Raw genomic sequence first — 23,461 nt, 5'->3', positions numbered from 1 at the left:
GCATAAATAAGCTGGTGAGCTAGTTTTAGCTGGTCTCCCAGCTTGGTTTTAACTTGTTTTGCTGGTGTAGCAAGCTGGTCTAGCTATGTTTTGGTCACTTTTTAAACTGGTCTAGCTGGACCTAGCTTGTCAGATCAGCTGATCCACCAGCTTTTCCAGGCTGGGAGGACCATCTTAAACCAGCTACTGCCACCTTAAACCAGCTACCAGCTTATGCTGATTTTAGTGCCTTTATGCCATTTCTTATGTACCTGGATTAGAACAGTTTCAAAAACTGTGAAACCTTTGTATTCTTACATCCCCTTCATTAAGCAAAATCGTATTATACTGGATTTCACTTAGCTTTAGCATTAATATTAATATTTAAAGGAATAGATCACCCAAAAAGTAATTCCTCTAACATCTGTTCATTTAGTTCATTTAGTTCATTTATTTATTTATTTATTTATTGTTAATGCCAATCCAGCATCTATGGCTATATTCATGATGGCGAGAACCAATTATTCCATACAAAAGTTAAATTAAAGGGATAGTAACCCAAAAATGAAAATTCTGTCTTATTCATTCTCATGTTGGTACAAACCTGTATACATTTCCTTGTTCTGCAAAACACAAAGTAGGATATTTTGAGAAATGTTTAACAAACCGTTCGTGGACCCCGTTAACTTTCAAAGTAGGAAAAAGAATACTAAGTAAATGAGGTCCACGAACGGTTTGTTACAAACATTTCTTAAAATATCCTCCTTTGTGTTCATCAGAACAAAGACATTTATGCAGGTTTGTAACAACATGAGAGGGAGTAAATGATGACAGAATTTCCATTTTTGGGTGAACTATACCTTTAATTTGGCATCTCTATTTAACCCAACCTGCATGTTTTTGGAAGCCACTGTGGCTTATTTGCAACTCGTGTATAAGTAAAGCAAAAAAAATATTCTTGTATGGATTGGTATAGAATGTCATGACATTGACACAACCAATGGTATGTGGGCTGTGCAGTTACATTCTGTTCATCATACATAGATTAATACAGGAGACTTAAACCACTTTTACTTTTATTCTTTTTTTTGTCTTTTTGGAATATAAAAGTACTGGACCCTATTGACTTCTATTTTAAGAAATATAATGTGCTTATGTATGTATCAAACACAAACAAGCCTATACTTCACATGTCACTTTCTGATTTCTATTCGACTTTTTACCATTGCTTACTAATAATTCTCACAAATCTGTTTCAGTTGTGCCATCAACTTTAGTCTAGTGTCTTTTACATAAACATTTTTTATGTCTTTTTCTAGGTAAAGACATTCTGAGAGAGACCATTAAGTTCATGTACACAGACTGGGCAGACAGAGACAATGGGGAAATGCGGCGCAAGACTCTCCTTGCATTATTCACCGATCATCAGTGGGTGGCGCCAGCCGTCGCCACTGCCAAGCTCCATGCAGAGTACCAGTCACCCGTCTACTTCTATACATTCTACCACCACTGCCAAACAGAGACACGACCCGAATGGGCAGACGCGGCACACGGGGACGAGATTCCGTATGTGTTCGGCGTGCCCATGATCGGAGCAACAGACCTTTTCCCGTGTAACTTTTCCAAAAATGATGTCATGCTTAGTGCTGTAGTCATGACCTACTGGACCAATTTTGCCAAGACCGGGTAAGTCTGAATGTGCAAGTATATATATTTATTAAAGGGGACTTATCATGAAAATCAGACTTTTCCAATGTTTAAGTGCTATAATTGGGTCCCCAGTGCTTCTATCAACCTAGAAAATGTGAAAACGATCAACCCAGTAACTTAGTTCTGGTAAACCATTCTCTGCAAGCATGTGAAAAAATAGGTTATTGAAATTTGGCTCCACTTGTGATGTCAGAAAGAGATAATACTGCCACTTAATCTGCACTATCCAACCATGGCACTTGTGTAGACATCAACTCATTTGCATTTAACAGTACACACCCAAAAATGGCAAATTTTTGCTCACACCCACAAAGTGGTAATTTTAGCATGCTTTAATAAATTATCTGTGGGGTATTTTGAGCTAGAACTTCACATACGTACTCTGGGGAGACCAAAGATTTATTTAATATTTTTTTAAAGTCTTGTGAAATGTCCCCTTTAAATCACCCTGTTTACCTGATTTTTTTTCTCCAGGGATCCCAACTTACCTGTTCCTCAAGACACCAAGTTCATCCATACCAAGCCCAATCGTTTTGAGGAAGTAATCTGGACCAAGTTCAACTCTAAAGACAAGCAGTATCTCCACATCGGCCTCAAGCCTCGCATCCGTGACAACTACCGTGCAAACAAGGTTGCCTTTTGGCTGGAATTGGTTCCTCACCTTCACGACGAGTTCCTTAGCTCCACCACAACTCGGCTGCCTCCGGGGACCACCCGTACCCCACCCTGGAAGGGCACGGGAGCCCGTACGACGCGCCATCCGTTCCCTACCTTCCCTTCGGAAACAGATCCAGATGGCTCGGAGCCTCCCAGATTTTCGCCCTTCCCGGGTGACACTCGCGACTACTCCACTGAATTGAGCGTGACGGTAGCTGTTGGCGCCTCTCTTCTCTTCCTCAACATTCTCGCCTTCGCTGCACTTTACTACAAACGCGATAAACGGCACGAGATGCGACGGCACCGGCTGTCCCCGCAGCGAGGCGTGCCCGCTAATGATTTAGCGCACAGTCAAGAAGAGGAGATCATGTCTCTCCAAATGAAGCATTCGGAGCACGACGCACATCACGACATGGAGCCGTTGCGACCGCATGATATTTTACGCCCGGCGTGCCCGCCCGACTACACGTTGGCACTGAGACGGGCACCGGACGATGTTCCGCTAATGACCCCGAATACCATTACTATGATTCCTAGTACCATCACCAGCATGCAACCCCTCCATGCCTTTAACCCTTTTCCCACAACCACCGGCCACAACAACACCCTTCCCCACCCCCACTCTACCACCCGTGTATAGTACCGTTCCCAAAACAAGAGGACTTGCTCTCTTGCATATCCGGTTTTCTCTCTCTGTCCACATTTTGAACTACTCCTGCATACGTTGTATACAGTATGGATGTGTGTTTATTGACTCTACAGCGAGCAACGGTTTTGGCCGGCATACTGGAATTCAACGTGCCGTTTGTTTATCCACAATGCCCTTAAATAGCCAGGGCGACTGACTGGTTAATGATTGACTAATGATCTGATGTCATACAAGGGAAAAAATACACATTTTCCCCACTTTTCTTCTCGTACTGAAGTGGCAGAGTGCCAATATCATCTCTCCATCTACTTTCTTTCATTCTTTTCTTATCCTTCCTTGTTTTTCATTACAGTGCTGTCACAACCAAACCATGCGTCTCTCCTCCTGTGAGCACTGCTTAAATGTGATCTGTAAGCTTTGATTATGTTTTACATGAATTGTAGGGGCATTCGATAAAAAAACAAAACCTGGATATGTTGTGTTTACCTGCAGTCTTGTGTCAAGTATTAAATTATACCTTGTAACAACAGATACAGAGAATGAGAGAACATGACAATGTCTGACAGAAGACGAAAACAAAAGTGCCAACCTGCTCTCTCTATCTCTCTCTTTCTCCCCATCTTATGGTTTGCCTATGTGTTGTTTCTTAGGAAGATTTTTGTATGTACAGATATATAGACAAATATATAAAGAATGATATATATTTACATGGTTTGCTCAGTGGGATCTATGCATGAAATGTTTTTAAAACAAGAAGGACACTGAGCTGTAAACTCTCACAGCACATTATTTGTTTATCCACTTTAGTTTGCGTGCTTAAAACAGGTACAAAAATGATGTCAGCATCAGTCAAGCTATTCAAGCGATATTCTCTCTTTCAATCCCAAGCAAATCGAAGGTTACTGGCAAATATTTTACTCGTACAGAGTTGTTTTACAATTGACCCCGGATAGTGCTGTAGAATTTAGTGCACAAGTGAACTACCAGAACTACCAGTTACATACATATAACATCTTACATCTCTTTTAAAAGGCCTGTGACGGTGTACATATATAGCATTTAGCTTTTAAGTGACATTTTTTAGGAGGCGAGGCAAATTCAAATGATGTTTTTTCACCTCATATCGCTCTCCTTATTGTTGCTCTTTTCATTAAAAACATTTTTGGTATTTGAGGAACCAGCTTAGTATGCATCTTTATATGAATTTGTGTGTACACACAAGAAGAGTGAATTTTTCAGCAACGGTCTCTTGCCATGAAGCGCGTACATTTGTTTTAATGCAATTATGTACAGTAAGTGGCCGATCACACAGAACGCGTTTTAACCGTTTTAACCAGTTTCCACCGAGGCAGCTGTCCTGTCAATCAAATATGAAAGCCTGAACGCTCTAAACTTTGATTTGCTGTTAACTCTTTCCCCGCCAGCGTTTTTTAAAAAGTTGCAAGCCAGCGCCAGCATTTTTCATGATTTTCACAAAAGTTTAATGCCTTCCAGAAAATGTTGTTCTTTTAATATATAAACAAACAATATATCAATTGCTTTCAAACAAAAAAAGTTTCATCCTTCCTTCATTAGTTCTCTTTTTATCACCTCTCAAATAGGGCTGTGACGATACATCACGTTCCCCATTAAAAAGACCTGCCTGAAATCGATTTTGAATCGCAAGGCTCCGATTCAGTGTTTCAGGCACAGCTTGTGCGTGTAGCCGTGTACTACGGCTCTGTGATCAGTAGGAAGTCCTTATCAATCTTTCGTTTATAATGTGAATTCAAAAAAGCAACACTCGTCAAACACAATCATTTAAAATATTTTTATAATCATGAAAATACCTGAAACAAACTGAAGAACAGCGAAATAAATATTCCTTTAGATATTTCCTAAACTATCGTTTGTAATGCTACTTCTTCTATGGCACAAATGGCGTTTCTACACGAGAGCGCCCTCTGGCTTTTGGATTTGGCGTAATTCATTCAAATTCATTCATAGAGAAAACGCGCATTTGCACGATTAATCGTCACAGCCCTACTCTCAAATATGGGTTGGTTTCTTCAAAAATACCAAATTTTGAGCAAAAAGCTGAGATAATTCCATTTTTGTGGAGGACTTTTGAGAGCGATCTTTAAAACATACACGGAGTTTTTTCTCTTTCACGTGAGGCGGTACTTCCGGGTTGTATAAGTTGCGGAAGTGTGGATAAGTGGATAATAGCGGTATTGCGGAAGGCCGGTAATTCTCGCCATTGGCAGGGAAGCGTTTTCTCTTAATTGACGAGTTATCTCGTCAATGGCGGGGAAAAAGTTAACTGTCATATTAGCAGAAACTTTAAAAAGAGGACGCTTGCTCTGACCTGGATCGAGGTGCACTTACACACAGGAGACTGTGTCTGCGTCCGAAACCGCCTACTTCCATACTATATAGTAGGCGAAAAGCAGTAGGCAAGGCGAGTAGTATGTCCGAATTCATAGTATTCCAAAAACAGTAGGCGAAAAGTACCCGGATGACCTACTACTACTGGCGAGACCCCGCAGTGTTCATGCGATGGACACTTTGCTATCCCATGAGCCCCCAGGAGAGGAGTTATCCAACGAAGAAGATGACTGAGGGGCGTTGTTTTATTCAAAAATGTCTAAAAGCGGTAACGCAGCTCTATTCAAATGCAAGTATATAGATTAAACAGTTGTCCCTTTTGGTTAAATTGCGATAGTTTAACGTCATTCCAGTTAATGACTAACTTCTGGTAATGACGACGTATGTCATGTGATGTTTCCAAATTTGCATATGTAGTACGTCTGAATTCATTCATACTATCCATTTTCATACTATACAGAACGTACTGTTTTAACTGTCGATGAGTAGGTACTTCATCTAATTCAGTACCTACTGTCACAGTATGCAATTTCGGACGCAGCCAGTGAGTGAGTGAAGTCTCCGGTTATTCCAAGCCAATGTAAGGTAGCGTTAACACCGAAGCATTTACACCGGCAGCCGGCGTTTGTTTTCAACTGTTTCCAATGGAAGCATGGTGCTTTTCAAAAACACCAGCAGCTGGCAGGTTTTGTTTTTCTGTGCTCAGCATTGAGCACTGAAAGTTGAAAAATGTTCAACTTTGAGTGAAACGCTCAGCACGCCTGAAAATGCCTGGCGGACGCAGACTGTAGGTGCTTGCCAGCTTTTTCAACTGAGCATTTTGCTATAATACTTTGTTTATCAGTCGTTAAATGATGCACCAGTTGGTTGTTGTAATATTTGTCCCACCCCTCCCACAGTGTGATTGGACGGCAGAGTGAGAAGTGACATTGACGAGCAGCAGCTCCAGCTGCTGGCATTTTTGAAAAGCTCTGCACTTCCTTTGGAAACCTAAATTTCTGTCACCATAACGGAAGGCACGCCTCTTCCACAATTCCCTTGGGCAATGGAAAAACGCGAATGACGTCAGACACTTTATAGCTCAGAGTTGACTTTTTTCAAAAACACGAGGCGTTAACAATTCAAAAAAGGCACCTGCCACTGCCATAAAAGCGTTCTGTGTGATTCGCCTCTCAATGTGAGTAGATTTTTTGTGGTAACCAGATAAGTAGATGTGACAGACAGAGAGAGATAAACAATAGATAATTTGGACAAGGACATATCTAGTAAAAAGTCACTTGTTTTTCTGTCTCTTTCTCATTTTTACAGGAAATATCTACCCAGTGTTAGGCCACGAAACATGTTTGTAAGATGTTCTGGGGGTTCATGGTAAGCTCATATATCAGTTTGGTGGGTCTCACGTCTATCTGCGCTGCACACCTGACTTTTTTGGTTATGACAAGCACAGCAAAAAGAGGGGCAGTGAACCGGATCTATATACTGTATAGACAAATATAGACAAATTGTGTTTAGAGAATTTCTCTAAAATACATCTTCAGGTTAAAGAACTAATGGTTTCGAATCAGATCACTTCTTTTCATGCCTTGTTAGTCTTAGTTTTCTGTCACCTCCGTGTGTCACGGGAGGACTTATGAGGAAAAGCGTCTCACTGTTGGCTCAGCTGCCAGTGTATTGAGTCTGAGATGGCCGGGATGTTTCTCTCAGCCATACACAGGACAAATATAATGGAGCAAGAAACAATATCGGTATGCTGCACAATACATTACAACATGAAGAAACTATTGAAATTGCTGATCAGGCATATTGGAGTTAACTTCAGTGCATTCAGAACTTTATCTGACTTAAAACCAAGTGGAAGACACAACATGATGAAACTGTGGGAAACTACAAGATATTCTTTCTTGATGTCTGAGGTTATAGACGGGACCTCTGAAACTGTACCATCTGTGGACTTTTATGTGGTTGTAGGTATCACTGAGCTCCATTTTAATCGAACTATGAGGAGATACAGAAACTAGATTTGTGTACAAAACAACCTCAATTCTAATAATCCGTACTGATTTAAGAGACAAGTTCAGAATCGTTTGTTATTTTTCTGGTTGGTTTTTGTATGCACATTCATGTTGTTGTACATACAAAATAAACACTACATCCATAATGAGCCATTCATTGGGTCTGCAGTAGGCATACAGTGAGCGAATGAGAAATAGAAGTTATCTGTACATTTTATGTGTAAGAACAAATCAACTGACATTTTTGTAAATATTCAGTTACTTGTATGTTAAACACGTTTTGTTTTTCCTTTATTTGTGGTCCAATGAATTATGAAATACTTTGTGATCATGACAACAGGTGCAAGTTTTAATTCAGTCACCAGCAAAACTGAAGATATCATTCACAAGAGGTTAAATTATGTTTCTGCTGCTTCATTTATTTTTGGGGTGTTTGGGTGAAGATGGATTTATTGTTCTTGTACTTAAATGGACACTCTACTTTTTTTGAAAATATGCTAATTTTCCAGCTCCCCTAGAGTTAAACATTTGATTTTTACTGTTTTGGAATCCATTCAGCTGATCTCCGGGTCTGGCAGTATCACTTTTGGCATGGCTTGGCATGGTCCATTGAATCTGATTAGACCATTGGCATTGTGCTAAAAAATAACCAAAAAGTTTGGATATTTTTCATATTTAAAATTTGACTCTTCTGTAGTTACATTGTGTACTAAAACCGACAGAAAATTAAAGTTAAGATTTTCTAGGCAGATATGGTTAGGACTATAGTCTCATTCTGGCGTAATAATCAAGGAGTTTGCTGATGTAACATGGCTGCAGCAGGCGTAGTGTCATTATGCACTGGCCGAAAATAGTCCCCTGCCATTGAAAGTTACTAAGGGGACTATTTTCGGCTTCTGCACGATGCTTGTGGTCTAATCAGATTCAATGGATTATGCTAAGGTATGCTAAAAGGTGTAGCACCAGACCCGCAGATCGGCTGAATGGATTCCGGAGCGGTAAAGGTCAGATGTTTAACCCTAAGGGAGCTGAAAAATGAGTATATTTTTTATATACTCTGTATCACGTAGCATAATAATGTCACTAGCATCATCAACTTCGCTCATCTTATTTTGCAGATAGTAAAGCTGACAGTTCACACAAAATGTTCTTGGAGAATTCTTTTGATGAAAAATCTGGAGATGGACAGTAAATTCCATTTTATTTATGCAATAGAAACCGAAGGCCATCTCTACTACAATAACTTCATTGTAGCGTTAAATTCTTACCAAAAGCAGTGGAGACTTTGATATAGAAAAAAGTATGCTTTTATGGTCACGTTTTTACATCTTGGTATGCATTTCATCATTTTGAAAGAATTAAAGGGGCAATGTGTGACTTTTAGCGACATCTAGTGGTGAGACTGTAAATTGCAACCAACGGCTCAGTCCGCAGCTCACCCCTTCACTTTGAAATGCATAGTGAAGCTACGGTAGCTGCCACAGGACAAAAACGTCATCATCGAAGACCAAGACCCTGTCCCAAATGGCACACTCTGAACTTGTGGTCCTCCTCAGAGTCCACACTTTGATGACATCATGCAGTGCAGACTTTAGGGACCCTTGATGCGGTCCACGTGGGTGCATCGGAGTCGTATTTTGGGAAAGACTCGAGCGTCACGCCGGAAATAGTAAGAGAAGATGCCCATCAGTGTGAACTCCTCCCTTCCGTCATCTGATTGGTCTGATTGGGTTGGTAAAGTGCGCGAAGCCTGCTGCAGTGCGGGCTTCGCTGAAGACCGTATCAAGGGAGCAAAGGAGGCGCTGATGAGCACACTTCAAAGTAAAAATGACAGATGGTACACCCTACGGACTTGTAGACTAAGCGAGCACGCACAATTTAAGGCCATGAGACCGAAATGTAGTGCACCATTTGGGACAGGGCCAATGTAGTGATAAAACATGCTCTATAGAACAGTTTGTCCATTTAGGGCTACTGTAGAAACATGATGCCGACTTCCATGTAAGACGGGGGTGGGCACTTCTGGTCCTGGGGGGCCACTGTCCTGCAAAGTTTTGCTCCAGCCCTAATTAAACACACCTGAATGTCATTTCCAAGTAATCCTACAGCAGGGCTATTCAAATCTTAGGCCCTGTCCCAAATGGCGCACTTTATGTGGACTTTCGGTCTCGTGGCCTTAAATTGCGCGTGCTCGCTTAGTCCACGAGTCCGTAGGGTGTCCCATCTGTCATTTTTACGCTTTGAAGTGTGCTCATCAGCGCCTCCTTTGCCCCCTTGATGCGGTCTTCAGCGAAGCCCGCACTGCAGCAGGCTTCGCGCACTTTACCAACCCAGAAGTCCTTGCGAAAGAGCAATCAGACCAATCAGACGACGGAAGGGAGGAGCTCACACTGACGGGCAACTTCTCTACCTATTTCCGGTGTGACGCTCGAGTCTGTCCCAAAATACGACTCCGATGCACCCACGTGGACTCGTATTAAGGGTCCCTAAAGTCTGGACTACGTGATGTCATCAAAGTGTGGACTCTGAGGAGGACCACAAGTCCGGAGTGTACCATTTGGGACAGGACCTTACTCTGGAGGGCCGGAGCACTGCATAGGGTGGCTCCAACCCTTATCAAACTTACCCACCTGTGATTGTCTAGTGATCATGAAGACCTTGATTAGCTTGCTCAGGTGTGTTTGATCAGGGTTGGAGCTGAACTTTGCGGTGCTCCGGGCCTACAGGGTAGGATTTGAATAGCCCTGTCCTACAGCCTTTGATAAGGATTTTCAGGTGTGTTCGATTAGGGTTGAAGCTAAACTTGGCAGGAGAGTGGCGCTCCAGGACCAGGAATGCCCACCCCTGATGTAAGGGGACCCGCATTGTATGGAGATAAAAAATACAGTTCATATTGTACACCTCTTATAATATAGTTGTGCAATTGTATTGCATTTCTGTCAAGAGATCCTTCTAAAAGTTCCACATTGCATCTCTTAGCATCTAGTGAAATAAGGCCATAAGAAGATGTGAATTTTTATGGTTTCAAAAACAACAAAATAAATGAAGCACATGCTATTCCTAACAATGCTAAACCATTTCACTGGGTCTTAAAAGTTAATTTACACCTGTTGCCCTGTTTTACTATATGTGTTCAGAATCAGCCACATTTCAGATGAAGAACATGTTAATAATAGATTTTAAAGAAAGATAAAAAGCTATAAGGTGATGATAGTTCTTATTTAGAGGTTATTAAATACTGTATGCTGTGACTCTGATCTGGGGAATATTAAAGACATTCATAGCCAGAAATTGGACTCTGTTTCCTCTCTGCGTAAAAAAGAAAACCATTGAGATTGCAGAATTAACTTTTTATTTATGGTTAACCAAGAAACAAGTATTGACCAGATTTATAATGAAGTAATGTTCTAAGAATACAGTAATGTTCTACAATCACAAACAAAAAAGTACATTTTCACAAAGCACTACTTCTACAAACATTCACATATGAAACAATTTACTATATTGTATTCATTTTTCAAAAGCTTGAAACGGTACATATTATATATTTCAATCAGTTTCGCTTTACATAGGCACAAACAACATCATCTATCACTTTGGTTAGCACTGTTCCAACATGTTAACAATGTGTCGAAAGGAGGTAGTACCTCCTTGAAAAAGCATGGTTTATTTAATGCTAAAAGATTCTTTCAGACTGTCCAATGCTTGACTCTTTGTGATTGTTTTCCATCCAATGGGTATATCAGCAGGGACAGCATTGTATTTTTCAGCAAACTTGGTGCTGAAGCGTGTCATGACATACTTCCAGTAGTCTGAGGCCTGTATACTAGGATCTGCAGGGATGTGCCAGTCAGGAAATATCTCTCTGTATCTTTTGTAAGGATGATATACATAATTGGTCTCAAAACACCTAAAGCTTGCTTCACTGTGGACATCTGTTGAGCAGATGTTAGTCACCAATTTGTTATCGGTTTTATATCTGTATCTGCCGAGTCCCTGAGGTCTGTGTACTGAAGCACAGTGATCAGTGTGCGCCTCTCCACCCGCCTCACATGGAGCTTTGCAGAACGGACATTGTTTGCCACATCCAAACACTCGCTTAAACAGTTCATCCTGGGGTTTCATTTTAAGCTTGTTTAGTTTGAACTGTATGCTGCCTTGTTTGAATAGTTTCTTTAGTGACTGTTCCATTTCCTCTACAGATTTAGTTAACCAGCCCACAAATGGCTCTTGAGAAGCATTGTTTAGAACCATCACTGTTTCCAGGGCATCTTGGGGTATAACAAGCTTTTGTCCAAGCTTCCTACATATACAATGTATGAATCCTTTGATGCCATCTTCATCCGTTTCACTCAATGCAGTTTTGATTGCTTCTTGTATCTCCTTGATGATTCCCCTTAAGTGAAATTCCTCCAAGTCAGACAGCTCATTTCCGTTAGAAAACTGTTCGGTGATTTGTTCCGAAATCCAACCTTTAACAAATTGTTCATAGTTGATGATGTATTTCACATACTGTGTAAAATTGTCTGTATTTAGAAGTTGCTTTAAGAGCGAGTACTGGAAAAATGCACGAGTACTGAATTGAAAGGCATTTTTACCCTGAAGCATTGCATCTACAATGTCTGGGCCCAATGAGCTGTAGATAAAGGTTTCAACTGCCGGACTCAAGCACAGTTGAGTGAATTCTTCGGCTTTTCTCTGACACTGGTCACGATCGTGGAAAAGGTCTTTAAAATCATTGCGATATTTGTCTTTAAACTGATTAAGGCATCTACGTGGATCATTCTTCGCAATAAATCTCTCATGCATGCTTTCAAATTTTCTTGCAGAGAATCCACAAATGTGCAATTTGAGGGATAATTCAAATTCAACTGGAAATCCTGTATTCTTGTTAGAAGAAAGTCTTTCATCAATTGTGTTTAAGATCTCCTGAATGTATGTGTCGTGATAATCTGATTGGGTCTCAGTCTTTTCCAGGACTAACTGAGAGCATGTGCATATTACATTATCTGCCATGACCTGTAGATCGACAGCATGGTTACCCAATAAGCGGTTCCAACATTTTTTTAAAAAGGATTCTTTTTTGATTTGAAAGTCCCCTGTGCCATAATTTTGCAGATTTACTCGAGTTAATTGCTCTGTTACAGAACCTCCCTTCTGTTTCATGTTCTCACGAAGTTGCCTGAAAACACAATCAAATATGTTTCTCATCTTCAAGCCATCAAATGACAGCTCATTGAGAGTTTCTTGCCATATTTTTTCAAAGAAATTGTCCAGGTTCCTATCAGTTGTCTGTCCATCTGCATCACTTTTGAAGCTGTTGCTTCTACGTAACTCTTCAAGAAGACCCAGCACTTTTTTCTCCATTGTATCAGTGAAAGTTTTCTTGATGTTGTCCAGATTATTCATTCCTCTCCTGATGTCCACTACTGATTCGAGATGTATCCACAGAGAGTTCTGCGTTTCCCTCCTGAGAGATTTTACACTGTTCACAAAATCTTCTCTGTATTTTTCAACAAGATCGACATGACCCTCTGTTTGGTCAAAGTATTTAGAAAGGTTTTCCATGGTGTTCTTTTCCAAGGTGTCAAGCTTTGCGACAGCTTCTTGCTTTAGTGTGCGTAAGAGATCTTGCAAATCCGACCTGTCTGATTTTAATTTCATCATCTCAAAATTTGACACTCTAGTTTCAGCTTCTATTAACCAAGCGTGCATATGCTTCTTAAAAGACCATTCCCATTTATGGAATTCCGTGCACAGCCTCATGTATGCATCTGCCACCAAGCTATTCCTGAAACTAAATATGAAATTTTCAAATTTTACGGCATTCCACAAGCTTTTTGTCCACTCTAAAAATTCAGTTATCCTGTTTCTGTCTGGTTTGAGTTTGCATTTCCCAATAATCTCTATCATTTTCTTTTTGAGGTCATAGACAGCTTCGGAGTAGCCAGCATTTACTGAGGCCATTGGAGGATTTCCATGCCAGAGTCCAGGTATGTACCAGTTACAAGTCTCTGGATCATATTCCATCAAATCAGTGAAGCTTTTATACTCTTGCTTGTTTTCCATTTTAGCTGCTGCTTCGGTCATCTCATTCAACTGCTCCAGAAGAATCTTCCGATCCCTCATGTTCTTCTCATGCGCTGATACATCAGCAACATTTTGGTGTACAAATTGACATTTGGGTTTTTTGCCTATTTCCTTCATTCTAAGGAAGGCATGAACGACAATCTGCAAAATATCCTTCATTTCTGTGGAGTTCTCCATTGCAATGTTGATGATTGTGATATCACTCAGACCAATAACAAGGGTGGCTAATTCATTGTCATGTTCATAACTATCATCTAATTTTGCCAGCTCAGGAGATTTCAGTCCTTCGGTGTCAATTATGACTAAGTAATCACAGCCAAGTTCTTCTTTGATATCCTCTGTGACCTTGATCAATTGCATAAAAGCTCCTCTGGTACATCTTCCACTGCTAACTGCAAACTGGACACCAAACATTGTGTTCAGCAAAGTGGACTTTCCTGTGCTCTGCACTCCTAAAACTGTGACCACCATGATTTTATTATTGGGCTGCACCAAATTGTTTAGATGCTTAAGCACATCCTCCACCCACCTGAGAGGAATATTTGATGCATCTCCATCAACCAGCTCCAGAGGGAAGCCATCCAACATAAACTCAGCACATAGTCTGGGCAAGTGGAGCATTTGTTTATGTTGTTCTAAATTGTCTGGAAGTGACATTGCCGCTTCATAAAGTTGTCCCATTTCACGCAAGAAGTGCTCTGTTCCTAAAGAACTGCCAGAGATCTGTTGGTCGAGCCGTGTGATTTCCTCTTTGTTTTCTGAAAGTCGTTGACACTTTTCTTTGTACCGCTCTCTAAGACTAGAAAGGCTTTTGCGGGAGATATTGTCAAGGTTCATCCGCATCCACTTTAAGAAATAAGATCTTTCCAAGCTTGAGCTGGTTAGTGCACTAACAAAGCAGATCATTGCATCTGAGATATCATGTTGGCTTTGTTGTTTCCTTAGTTCACTCTTCTTAATCTGAAGATCACTCTTGTATGTCTCTATGTTTTGTTCACCCGCCTTCCGGAGCCTGCATTCCTCTTTTTCCAATTTTGCCAAATCTTTCCAGATTTTACCCTGAAGGGGAAGTTGGTCCTCCTTGAACTGCAGCGTGTCCTCAATGTTTTTGGTAATGGCAAATGCATTCTCTTTGGCATTCTGACATTCTTTGATGTCTTCATCAACTAGAATTCCAAGTTCATGTGCTACAGCATCCATCCCCTCAAGACATACTTTGTTTGGGAGTCTGTTGATAATGTAATTTATTGTAGAATGCATCTGTTTGACAAACGTGGCATCATTTTGATTGGTTTTCAGGATTAGGTTGTTTTTACTGAGACTCATTTCTGAGGCTGTCTTTGTCAGATGCTTCAGATCCAATGCTTTGCTTTGTCCATTACCCACTAAAAAAAAACTGTGCTTTAGCATGTTGGTTCATTATAAAATGTAGGTTGGGATCAAGTCTGTCAAAGAAGACAAAAATGGCAGTGGAGGCCTGACATAAGAAGGTATACTGTGTTTCAAAGGAAATGATGTCACCTCTCAGGTTTGCAAAAGCCACTGGTTCAGGAAAGACATCAATGTTTTTGTTTCCACAAGGAAGATACCAACTCATCTCAACTAAGCCATCTGAAATCCTTTTTGGAATATCTCCACAATCCATGCCATGATGTACAAATGTATCATGATACTGTTGGGGGTTGCTGAGCAGTTTGTTTAAAAGCTGAGATTTAGAGATGCTGCAATCGCCAAGCCTAACAAATGACACCAGAGGGAGTTTGGTATAAACAATTCTGTCTTCTACAAAGCTTCTTGGATCTGACAGAGTGTGAGGTTTAAACTTTTTTATAATGTCACTCAATGCCCAAAGCATGAATGTGCACTGTTGAGTGTCACAGTTTGGAAGAAGCATTGGCACAGAGAACTGACACATTGACATTTTTGAGACCATCTCTTGTTGTAGGAAACCATCTGAACAAAGAAAAAGAGCTGTTGCAATGTCCAAAGGGTTCACGCTGCTGTTTTGATCACAAAATAAATCTGCGGGATCATTATAAATGTCTAAGCTTGACAAGTCTTCACTCTCATCAGACAAATGAGAATATTTGACACTTCTTGCAGTAACATTTACCATCATCAGTTTCTTCAGGAACAGCCATGGTAAACATGATAGAGACGGAGCTGGCTCATCTGTGACTGTCCTCTTGTCAATCTGTAGCACAGAGCTGAGAGAGAGTTTGTTTGGGTAGTACTGCCACAATCCCAAATCCTGCAAGAGGCTCTGCAGCCTTGTTTCTGTTGAAAAAGCAAGTGTTTTATTATTAATTTCATGCTATGTCAGGACTGTCATTTAAAATCAGGCATGATCAATTTCTGTAGTAATGCTTGCTTAATGATACTAACTGGTTTGGGCATACGTCACTGCTTCTTTACTTCTGCTTCTATTTGAAAACACAGTTGTAATGTGAAAAGAGTACTTAATTCCAGGACTTAGGTCACTTATAACCACATTGCCTAATTTTGTTGTCTTTTGCTGAATTATTTTTCTATTCTGGTAGCAGATTACATTAAAATTCTCCATACAGCCAGGTATGTCCCAAGTAAGAGTTACTGATGTGGTGCTCACACTCAAAACCTTGAGGTTTTCAGGTGGAAGTGGCTCTGCAATGAAAACAAAATCAATATTTTTCTTCATGTTGCAATACGTACTTTATTCAGTTAAGTTGATTCTACGCAGATGAACAGGACTTACTGGTGCACGCAGTCACTTCAACTCCCGCACTTCGATACCCATTTTCGGATACTGCAACAAGGCTGAATGTGTACTCAGTTTCTGGACATAACCCATCCACTTCTATGGCTTTGACATTTGAAAAAGTAGAGGTATTTGTGGTTGTGAGACTGGAGTAAGTTAACTCAAATGTGGATATGCTGACTGGGCAATCCCAAGAAAGAGTAACAGAACTGGTCCCAGTACACGTCACACAAAACACACCTGGTGCAGGGACATCTGTGGAAACATACATTTTAAAATGGCACAAATGATCAGAATTCACTTTTTATAAAGTGTTAGAACATCAATGTATGTCCACAGTGTGTAAACAACCGCCCTTAAATGGTAAAAATCCACTCATTTGTTTTATATAATTTGAATAATTGAAAACCCCTGTTTTAAATTGCTTGATTCAAGATTCTGCACTCTAAGGATTCTGCCCTATTTGCATTGACATGGCCCTGAGTAAGAAGCAAAGACTCCGCCATTGCTGTATCTTAGCTGTAGCAGCTGGAGTTTTACAGTGCTCTCTGCCAAAGAAGCACTATCTAATAATATCACCACATCACACCTGAGTTGCACATGAGGAGCGCGTTTACAGCGCAAGTCAACTGTACCTTTAAATGTGCCTTTGAAATGTTTAATTCACACTACTTTTGTGCCGTTTCTGGTTTGTGTAGTGTATACCTGTCAACATTGGGATTTGAAAATAATGGTAATTTCCAAGTTTTCACTACAATGCAGGGGAATGATTAGGTATACCTTGTAGATTTTTTGTATGGCTCTCTTGCATCTACAAGTGACTTGTTATACACGTAGGTCACGGACGTTGCATTCCTTAAATCCTTCTGAGGGAAAGGGACACTCCACTTTTTTATGCTCCCAGCTCCACTAGAGTTAAACATTTGAATTTTACCGTTTTGGAATCCATTTAGCTGATTCTCCAGGTCTGGCCGTACCACTTTTAGCATAGCTTAGCACAATCCATTGAACCTGATTAGACCATTAGCATTGCGGTAAAAAATAACCTAAGAGTTTTTATTTTTTATTTAAAGATCCACACAGATCCAAAATCGAAACTGACCTGTATTGCGGTGTGTCACGTAGATGTCCGTCAATGTAAACAATGTGCAAAGTAGTTGAAAGGGACACTTCACCCATTTGCATTAAGCATTGTATAGTTAGAACCCCAGACATGTTTTTGAATGATCGTGCATCATTTCCTCATTTGCCGCTGGGACAGGAGAAATAGAGATTTCAGTGTTGCACTTCCTTCTTTCAATGATGTAAAAATCATAATTTTGCATCATTGAAAGCAGGAAGTCTAATATCTTTGTTGAGGGGGTGAGACTGATCAAATTCGAAATGCATGTTACATTTGAAATGCTCCTTGAACCAAAACATGCAGGCTTAAAATAAAGTTTTTGGCTTCTAAAGTAGGGAGTCGACTCTGAATCCCTGAAACGAGTCGTCATATGGATTGAAATTCCTGCCTGACTTTATCCACGTCACACTAACAGTTTGCATAATAATCTCCGCCTACAGCCTTGCCCGTGGGGGAAACGAAAACTATGACCTGCCCACAGCTAGTTAAGTACTATTCGGACAGGATTAGTTTCACATAGGCAGGTGGGGTAAAGCAAGTTTTTATCAGAGCTTCTCAGTGATTTTAGTCCTGTCTCCATGTCAGTAATCATTACGGACAATTTCAGTAAAGATTTAGGCGACTTTTACCTTCTGTAAAAAGGTCCGGAGAATTACTGGTAATACTAATCCCGTGCAAATAGACCAGCTGTAAATATAAACGTAAATCGCATCATTTCCTTTTAATTTGCGAGTTTCTTTTAAATATAAAAGCACTTAAAGAAGCATTCACTTCCGTTCTAGGTGGAAAAACAAGTCAGTGTCAAGTCAGTTCCTGAATAACACGACACAAACCTTTTTTTTTTTAAGTCAAATTTACTTCTCAGAGGCAGGGAACTGTTTCTGAAACTGACGTTCTCCCCAAACTGAAATTAAACACAGTGTTTCACGTTTTTCTTGCCTGTTTCATGTTGTTTGCACATCTGATATCAAGAAGCAAGGTAATTTGCACGTGACGACGAAAGGGTTACGTGCTGCGCAATCGAGTTACCGCTCCCACTTATTAATGTTTTACTGAGATTTCTAATCCCGTCCGAATTGACCATAAATATTACAGACATCCTGTGGTAAAATTACATTTCGCCATCTACCCCTGTAAAACTAATCCCATCCGAATAGGGCCTAAATGTGTAAACATCATATCATGCTGTGTTTTCAGTTTGTGTTGTTTTCACTACCAAAGGATGAAGATTTATGAAGAATCAGTGGTTAAAATTCATTTTTAACGGAGGGATTTACTAGACTTTGGCAATGAAAGATGGTTCAGTACCCACTTTATTTCTAACAACATTAGTGTTGTTTAAATGAGTGTAAACAACATGGAACATGGAACAACATTCGTGTTGCTTAAATGAGTGTAAAACGTTAGTTTCTATCGTCGTTTTTATTGCTTGGATTAATGATGAATGATATGTATTGATGTCGATAATGTCTTCTCAAATCATGTTACCAGGACAATACATGTTGCACTATTGTTGGTCTGTGCCACTGATGTGTGGTCTGTGCGGAGACTGTGTCAGTTGTCCAATCAGAGCAGAGTAGGCTACTGAAAGGTGGGGTTTAGGCAGACTGAGTCTTTGAATGGCTTCACACGAATCGTTTGGGGATCTCTAAGAAATTGGGTAAATTTAAATTTATATTTTGAGAAAATTACAGTGTTTTTTTTACCTTGCATGCATTTAAACCTGTTGTCCAGGACTTATAAACAGTGATAGGACGCTTAAAATTGGCATCTTACTGGCTCTTTAAAACTTGTCTCTTCTGTAGTTACATTGTGTACTAAGACGGATGGAAAATTTAAAGTTGCGATTTTCTAGGCCGATATAATAAAGGACTTTGCTGTTGTAACATGACAGGCGATATTACACAGCGCCTGAAATAGTCCCCTGCTATTGAAAGTAACCAAGGGGACCATTTTCAGGCAGTGCGTAATATCACTACGCCTGCTAATGGTCTAATCAGATTCAATGGATTATGCTAAGATATGCTAGCCTAAAAGTGGTACCCCAGATCCGGAGATCAGCTGAATGGATTCCAAAATGGTTAAAAAATCAAATGTTTTACTCTAGGGGAGCTGTTAAGCAATAAAAAGCACAAACAGCAGCATTTCCCAACATGCAAAGTAAAAAACGATCCACAACCCCCCACACGCGCTCAACACATTTGAATACATTCAAAGAGTATAGAAGCACAAGAGGGGAAACTCTCATTCATTTTTGGCAACAGTCACTAAGTGGCGCTTCAGTGGCGCGGCCGCCAATTTGGAATGAAAATTCTGACAGCCAATTCATTCTCAATTCATTCTCAGTGAATCTCACAGCCAAATCAGAAGTGCAATAGTAAGTTTCTTAAATTAAAATTTTGTTCACTTGCTACACCTACACGAAACGCTGTATTGTCTTGTATGTAGGTGTTGATTTGTTGTTGTTATCAGTTGTGGAATCCAATCATTAAATAGATACTACATTTGAGGTAGTTTTTTCTTGCTTTATTATGTAATTCTATTTTATGCTACTTTACACATTTACTACTATTATTAGTTACCAACTCCACTAGGTATGAAATATATTTTGTACATATTAATCCCCTGGATCCCGCTGATAATACAACATTATGCTTTGCTCTGTCTGTTATCCTATAATTGCCAATTTTGGACAGTGGCTGTGTTTTTTTTTACTTGATCCATTTCGAGCAATTCAGATGTATGTGTGTGTATATATGTGTATGTATATGGAGCCAAAAGATTATGTGTGGATGAGTTTATGTCGGTATGTTTGTATGTAAAATTAGCCTATATAAAAGTGGAAGACTTGTCTTAATATCTGAAAATAAGTTGTAAAAATGAATTAATGATCACTGGTCTGATTGTATGTTATTCAGTTTAAATTTGATCTTTTAATGTACAAAGTAGCTGATATTGCCATTACTTAGTTGACTCCCGAGTCGCTTTCATTCCAAAATGGTGGATTCATAGGGCTGCTGCTGGGCGCTGGTGTTGCAATGAAACGTTCTATTGACTTTCACTTCTTGTCAATATAAGTTTTTTGATACATTTCAATGTGCGAGTTTGTGTACATGGAATTGGGCAGACGTGCACGCACCTTCCCTCGGAAAGCTTTTCTTTTTTGACCACCATTCTTCTTCTTGTTTTATAGGTGGGTGTCGTTTGAGTGATATGTTGTTATATACTGCCACCTGCTTTACCGTAGGTGAATGCAGCAAACATCAACTACAACCAGTGGTATTTTTTTAAAGAAGGATTACAAATACAGGAGAAATACAGGTAATTATTTAAACTGGGTGATGGCGGGATAGAATGGTAAAATACGAGAGAATCCCGGGAAAAATGGGAGGGTTGACAGGTATGGTAGAGCAAGTAAAAGATGAGGCTTCACTTCGTGATTAACACACAAAGACAGTAAAATCACACTTAAAAAGAATTTTAAGACCAATATACAGTACAATATAAGCAAACATGTCATTTTATCTGTTTCTTTCAGATTTATAAAGAAAGATTATGATAAATGTAGTGCCAGAAACAGACATAGTGACATAGCGTCCTTCACAATAAGCATAATTGTTCTATCTGTTTTTGAAGAAATTTAGGATAAGCGCAGTTGCAAGAGACAGGCAGTGATTGACACCTTAATGCGACTATATTGCTCTCATACATTTACAATAAAAGCTTATAACATGGGGCCCTATTTTAACGATCTAAGCGCATGATCTAAAGCGCACGGGGCACAGTCTAAGAGGGTTGTTCCTATTCTCATATTGAGTGTGTTTTTGGCATAACGTGCAATAAACCAATAAGAGTCTCATCTATCATCCCCTTTAAAAGTCTGTTGCACTCGCGCCATGCCGATTCCCTATTTACATGGCCGAATTTAAAAACTGAAAAACTAAGTGGAGGAAAAAGACCACCAGTTTAACATTGATGTCAAAAATTGTATTGTTTTTATTTGTATTGAAAATGTTATTTTTTTGTAATACCAACCTTTTTAGAATGATCTCAAATCCCACCCACTACAGCACACGTTTACAAAAACATTTATAAGAACCCATTTATAACATATTAAAGTAACACCAGAACTGCATGAGACAGAAAAAAATCTGTCCTTTCCACTGCTTAGTGGATTTTAAAATCTACAATTTGCTGTAAAAAACGTGTTTTAACAAAACAATAAAAAACGCATTTTGATTCTTCATCAGATTCTGATCAACATCTGCTGATTGTCTTAGCCAGTGTGTACAATGTGTAACCATTCTGATCAACTTATGATAAACACTGAGACGATATAGCTTAGTAGCTAACTTCACCTGCTCAAATATAAAATGCTAAACTGACATAGTCTCACAGAGCCAAGAGTGCAATTATTTTATTGCAGTCTTAACATAATTTTGCAAATAGCTAGTTTGTCTGAGTATTATCAAGGAGATATGTACACTGTGTTTTGAAAGCAGTTCTGCTAACCACAGGTCCACTCACTTCTTCCTCATTTATCTGACTATTCTGACAGATGCACACTGACACTGCACGCTCAGTCCAGAAAGTCCAAAGGTTTTTTTAAGATGTGACTAAGCCAGCCAAATTTCAAATAAAAAAGAACCAATGGGCTGATGTCTAATGGGCCAGTCTGTCTGAAAAAAATCTTACGCCAAGTTTTTTTTTAAAAGACATTACATCGTCTCAAAGACCCAAGCACCATCAATGAATTAAGCAATGGCCCAGTCAAATAAAAATATTATGAGATGTATTGGCCCAAAAAGTACGTTGCAAGCTCAAACTCTAGTGTGACCGCAGCTTAAGTCTGAATATTTTTTGCTGTACTCCATTTTTGGCTTTTGGGCACACGTACACTTTTAGTAAGGATACACACAGTTCTATAAATGAGACATACCCTTAGAGAACAAAACTGTATGGGTCAAGACTAAATATTTGTATGCCTTGACTTTTTTGTATAGAGGCTGAGGTTTTCCTCAAGATACACAAACATGTCCGGCCACGGCAACTTTGGCCATTCGTTTGATCTCTTACCCGGTGATCCGACAGGGAGTACAAGCAAAGATATTGGATACAAAAAGATTGAGCACTGCTACAGGGAGACAATGCAAATGTCTTTTTCTAAGACAGGTTTATAAAAGATGCTTAAACATCTTCATTTAACTATAAGGCCTAGTCCTGGATTTAGCTAAGCCTTGTCTGTGAAACCAAGCCATGATGTAATTTGATGTAAGGTTCAATTGTTGGTTGGAAATATGTTGTTTAATTATGACTTTAGTTTGCAATTTCAGTGATATTCGTCACTGCCCATTCAAGTTGGACTTTAGTTTTGCATGACTGAAATAACTGCCCGGAGCCAATGCAAAATAGCTCTTTGGGTTTGAGACTTTAATCTTTGCGACTTTACAGCTCTTCTATATGCAAGAACAGCTCCAAATACAAAGGAAAACATAAAATCCTTCATATGATCCCTTTAAAGGAAACAAAGTCATTTAAATGATGGCTAGCAAACCAATTTTAATAGTGCCTCATCATAACTGATATGTGGTTTAATTAGTTACCTGGTGGGCTGGGAACTTCTGACTCAGAAAGTGCTCCTGAAGTATGTTGTTTATCTTCATGTTCCTTTACATAAACGTTTTTTAAACATTAGTGACACTGGATGTGTTTAAATACTAACATTTGTCTGAAAGCTTCAATCTCTAAAATGTATTTAAAGCGAATGCAAAAATCAGCAAAGAATGAAGATGAAATGCTTACTTCGTCACTGCAGCAATCCATTGCAACTTTATTTTTACCTTTATTTGACAGCTTTGTGAATCTGCTAACAAAAATAAAGATATGACCCATATTAATATGAATAAATGAACAAGTTTGAATATTGGTTTACAATGATGTTTTCATGAAAGTTCATGTTTATATTAAATAATCTCTCACCTTACATGTATCATATTCATTACATTTATATAATTTTATCCATCAATAATTTATTTAATTGTGAAAAAATCTACGCTTCAAACCAGAACTGAGGGAGACTTGAAGCAGTTGATAGAAAACATATTAAACATACTCTTTAATTATTTGATTAAACTAAA

The 23,461-nt window shown here is 39.4% G+C and overlaps 1 protein-coding gene and 1 pseudogene across 5 annotated transcripts in view; one reads left to right on the top strand and one right to left on the bottom strand.

The window, feature by feature from the left end:
* LOC129439776 (neuroligin-2) overlaps positions 1-7,937 on the top strand; it is a 220,043-nt gene extending 212,106 nt beyond the window's left edge. For 4 of the 5 annotated variants that reach the window (XM_055198601.2, XM_055198594.2, XM_055198577.2 and 1 more), the window contains 2 exons: positions 1,299-1,665; positions 2,164-7,936. In XM_055198601.2, coding sequence (XP_055054576.1) covers positions 1,299-1,665; positions 2,164-2,986 — 1,190 coding nt within the window. In that variant the 3' untranslated portion in view covers positions 2,987-7,936. Of the gene's footprint in view, positions 1-1,298; positions 1,666-2,163 lie in introns of all 5 variants that reach the window. The other variant, XM_055198608.2, reaches the window with a different exon arrangement.
* Positions 7,938-10,709: 2,772 nt separating this feature from the next.
* On the bottom strand, positions 10,710-23,184 carry LOC141353340 (interferon-induced very large GTPase 1-like; annotated as a pseudogene).
* Positions 23,185-23,461: the final 277 nt, after the last annotated feature.

The sequence above is a fragment of the Misgurnus anguillicaudatus genome, chromosome 21, assembly GCF_027580225.2.
Source record: "Misgurnus anguillicaudatus chromosome 21, ASM2758022v2, whole genome shotgun sequence".
Taxonomy (NCBI): domain Eukaryota; kingdom Metazoa; phylum Chordata; class Actinopteri; order Cypriniformes; family Cobitidae; genus Misgurnus; species Misgurnus anguillicaudatus.
This window is presented reverse-complemented; position numbering and strand designations above follow the sequence as displayed.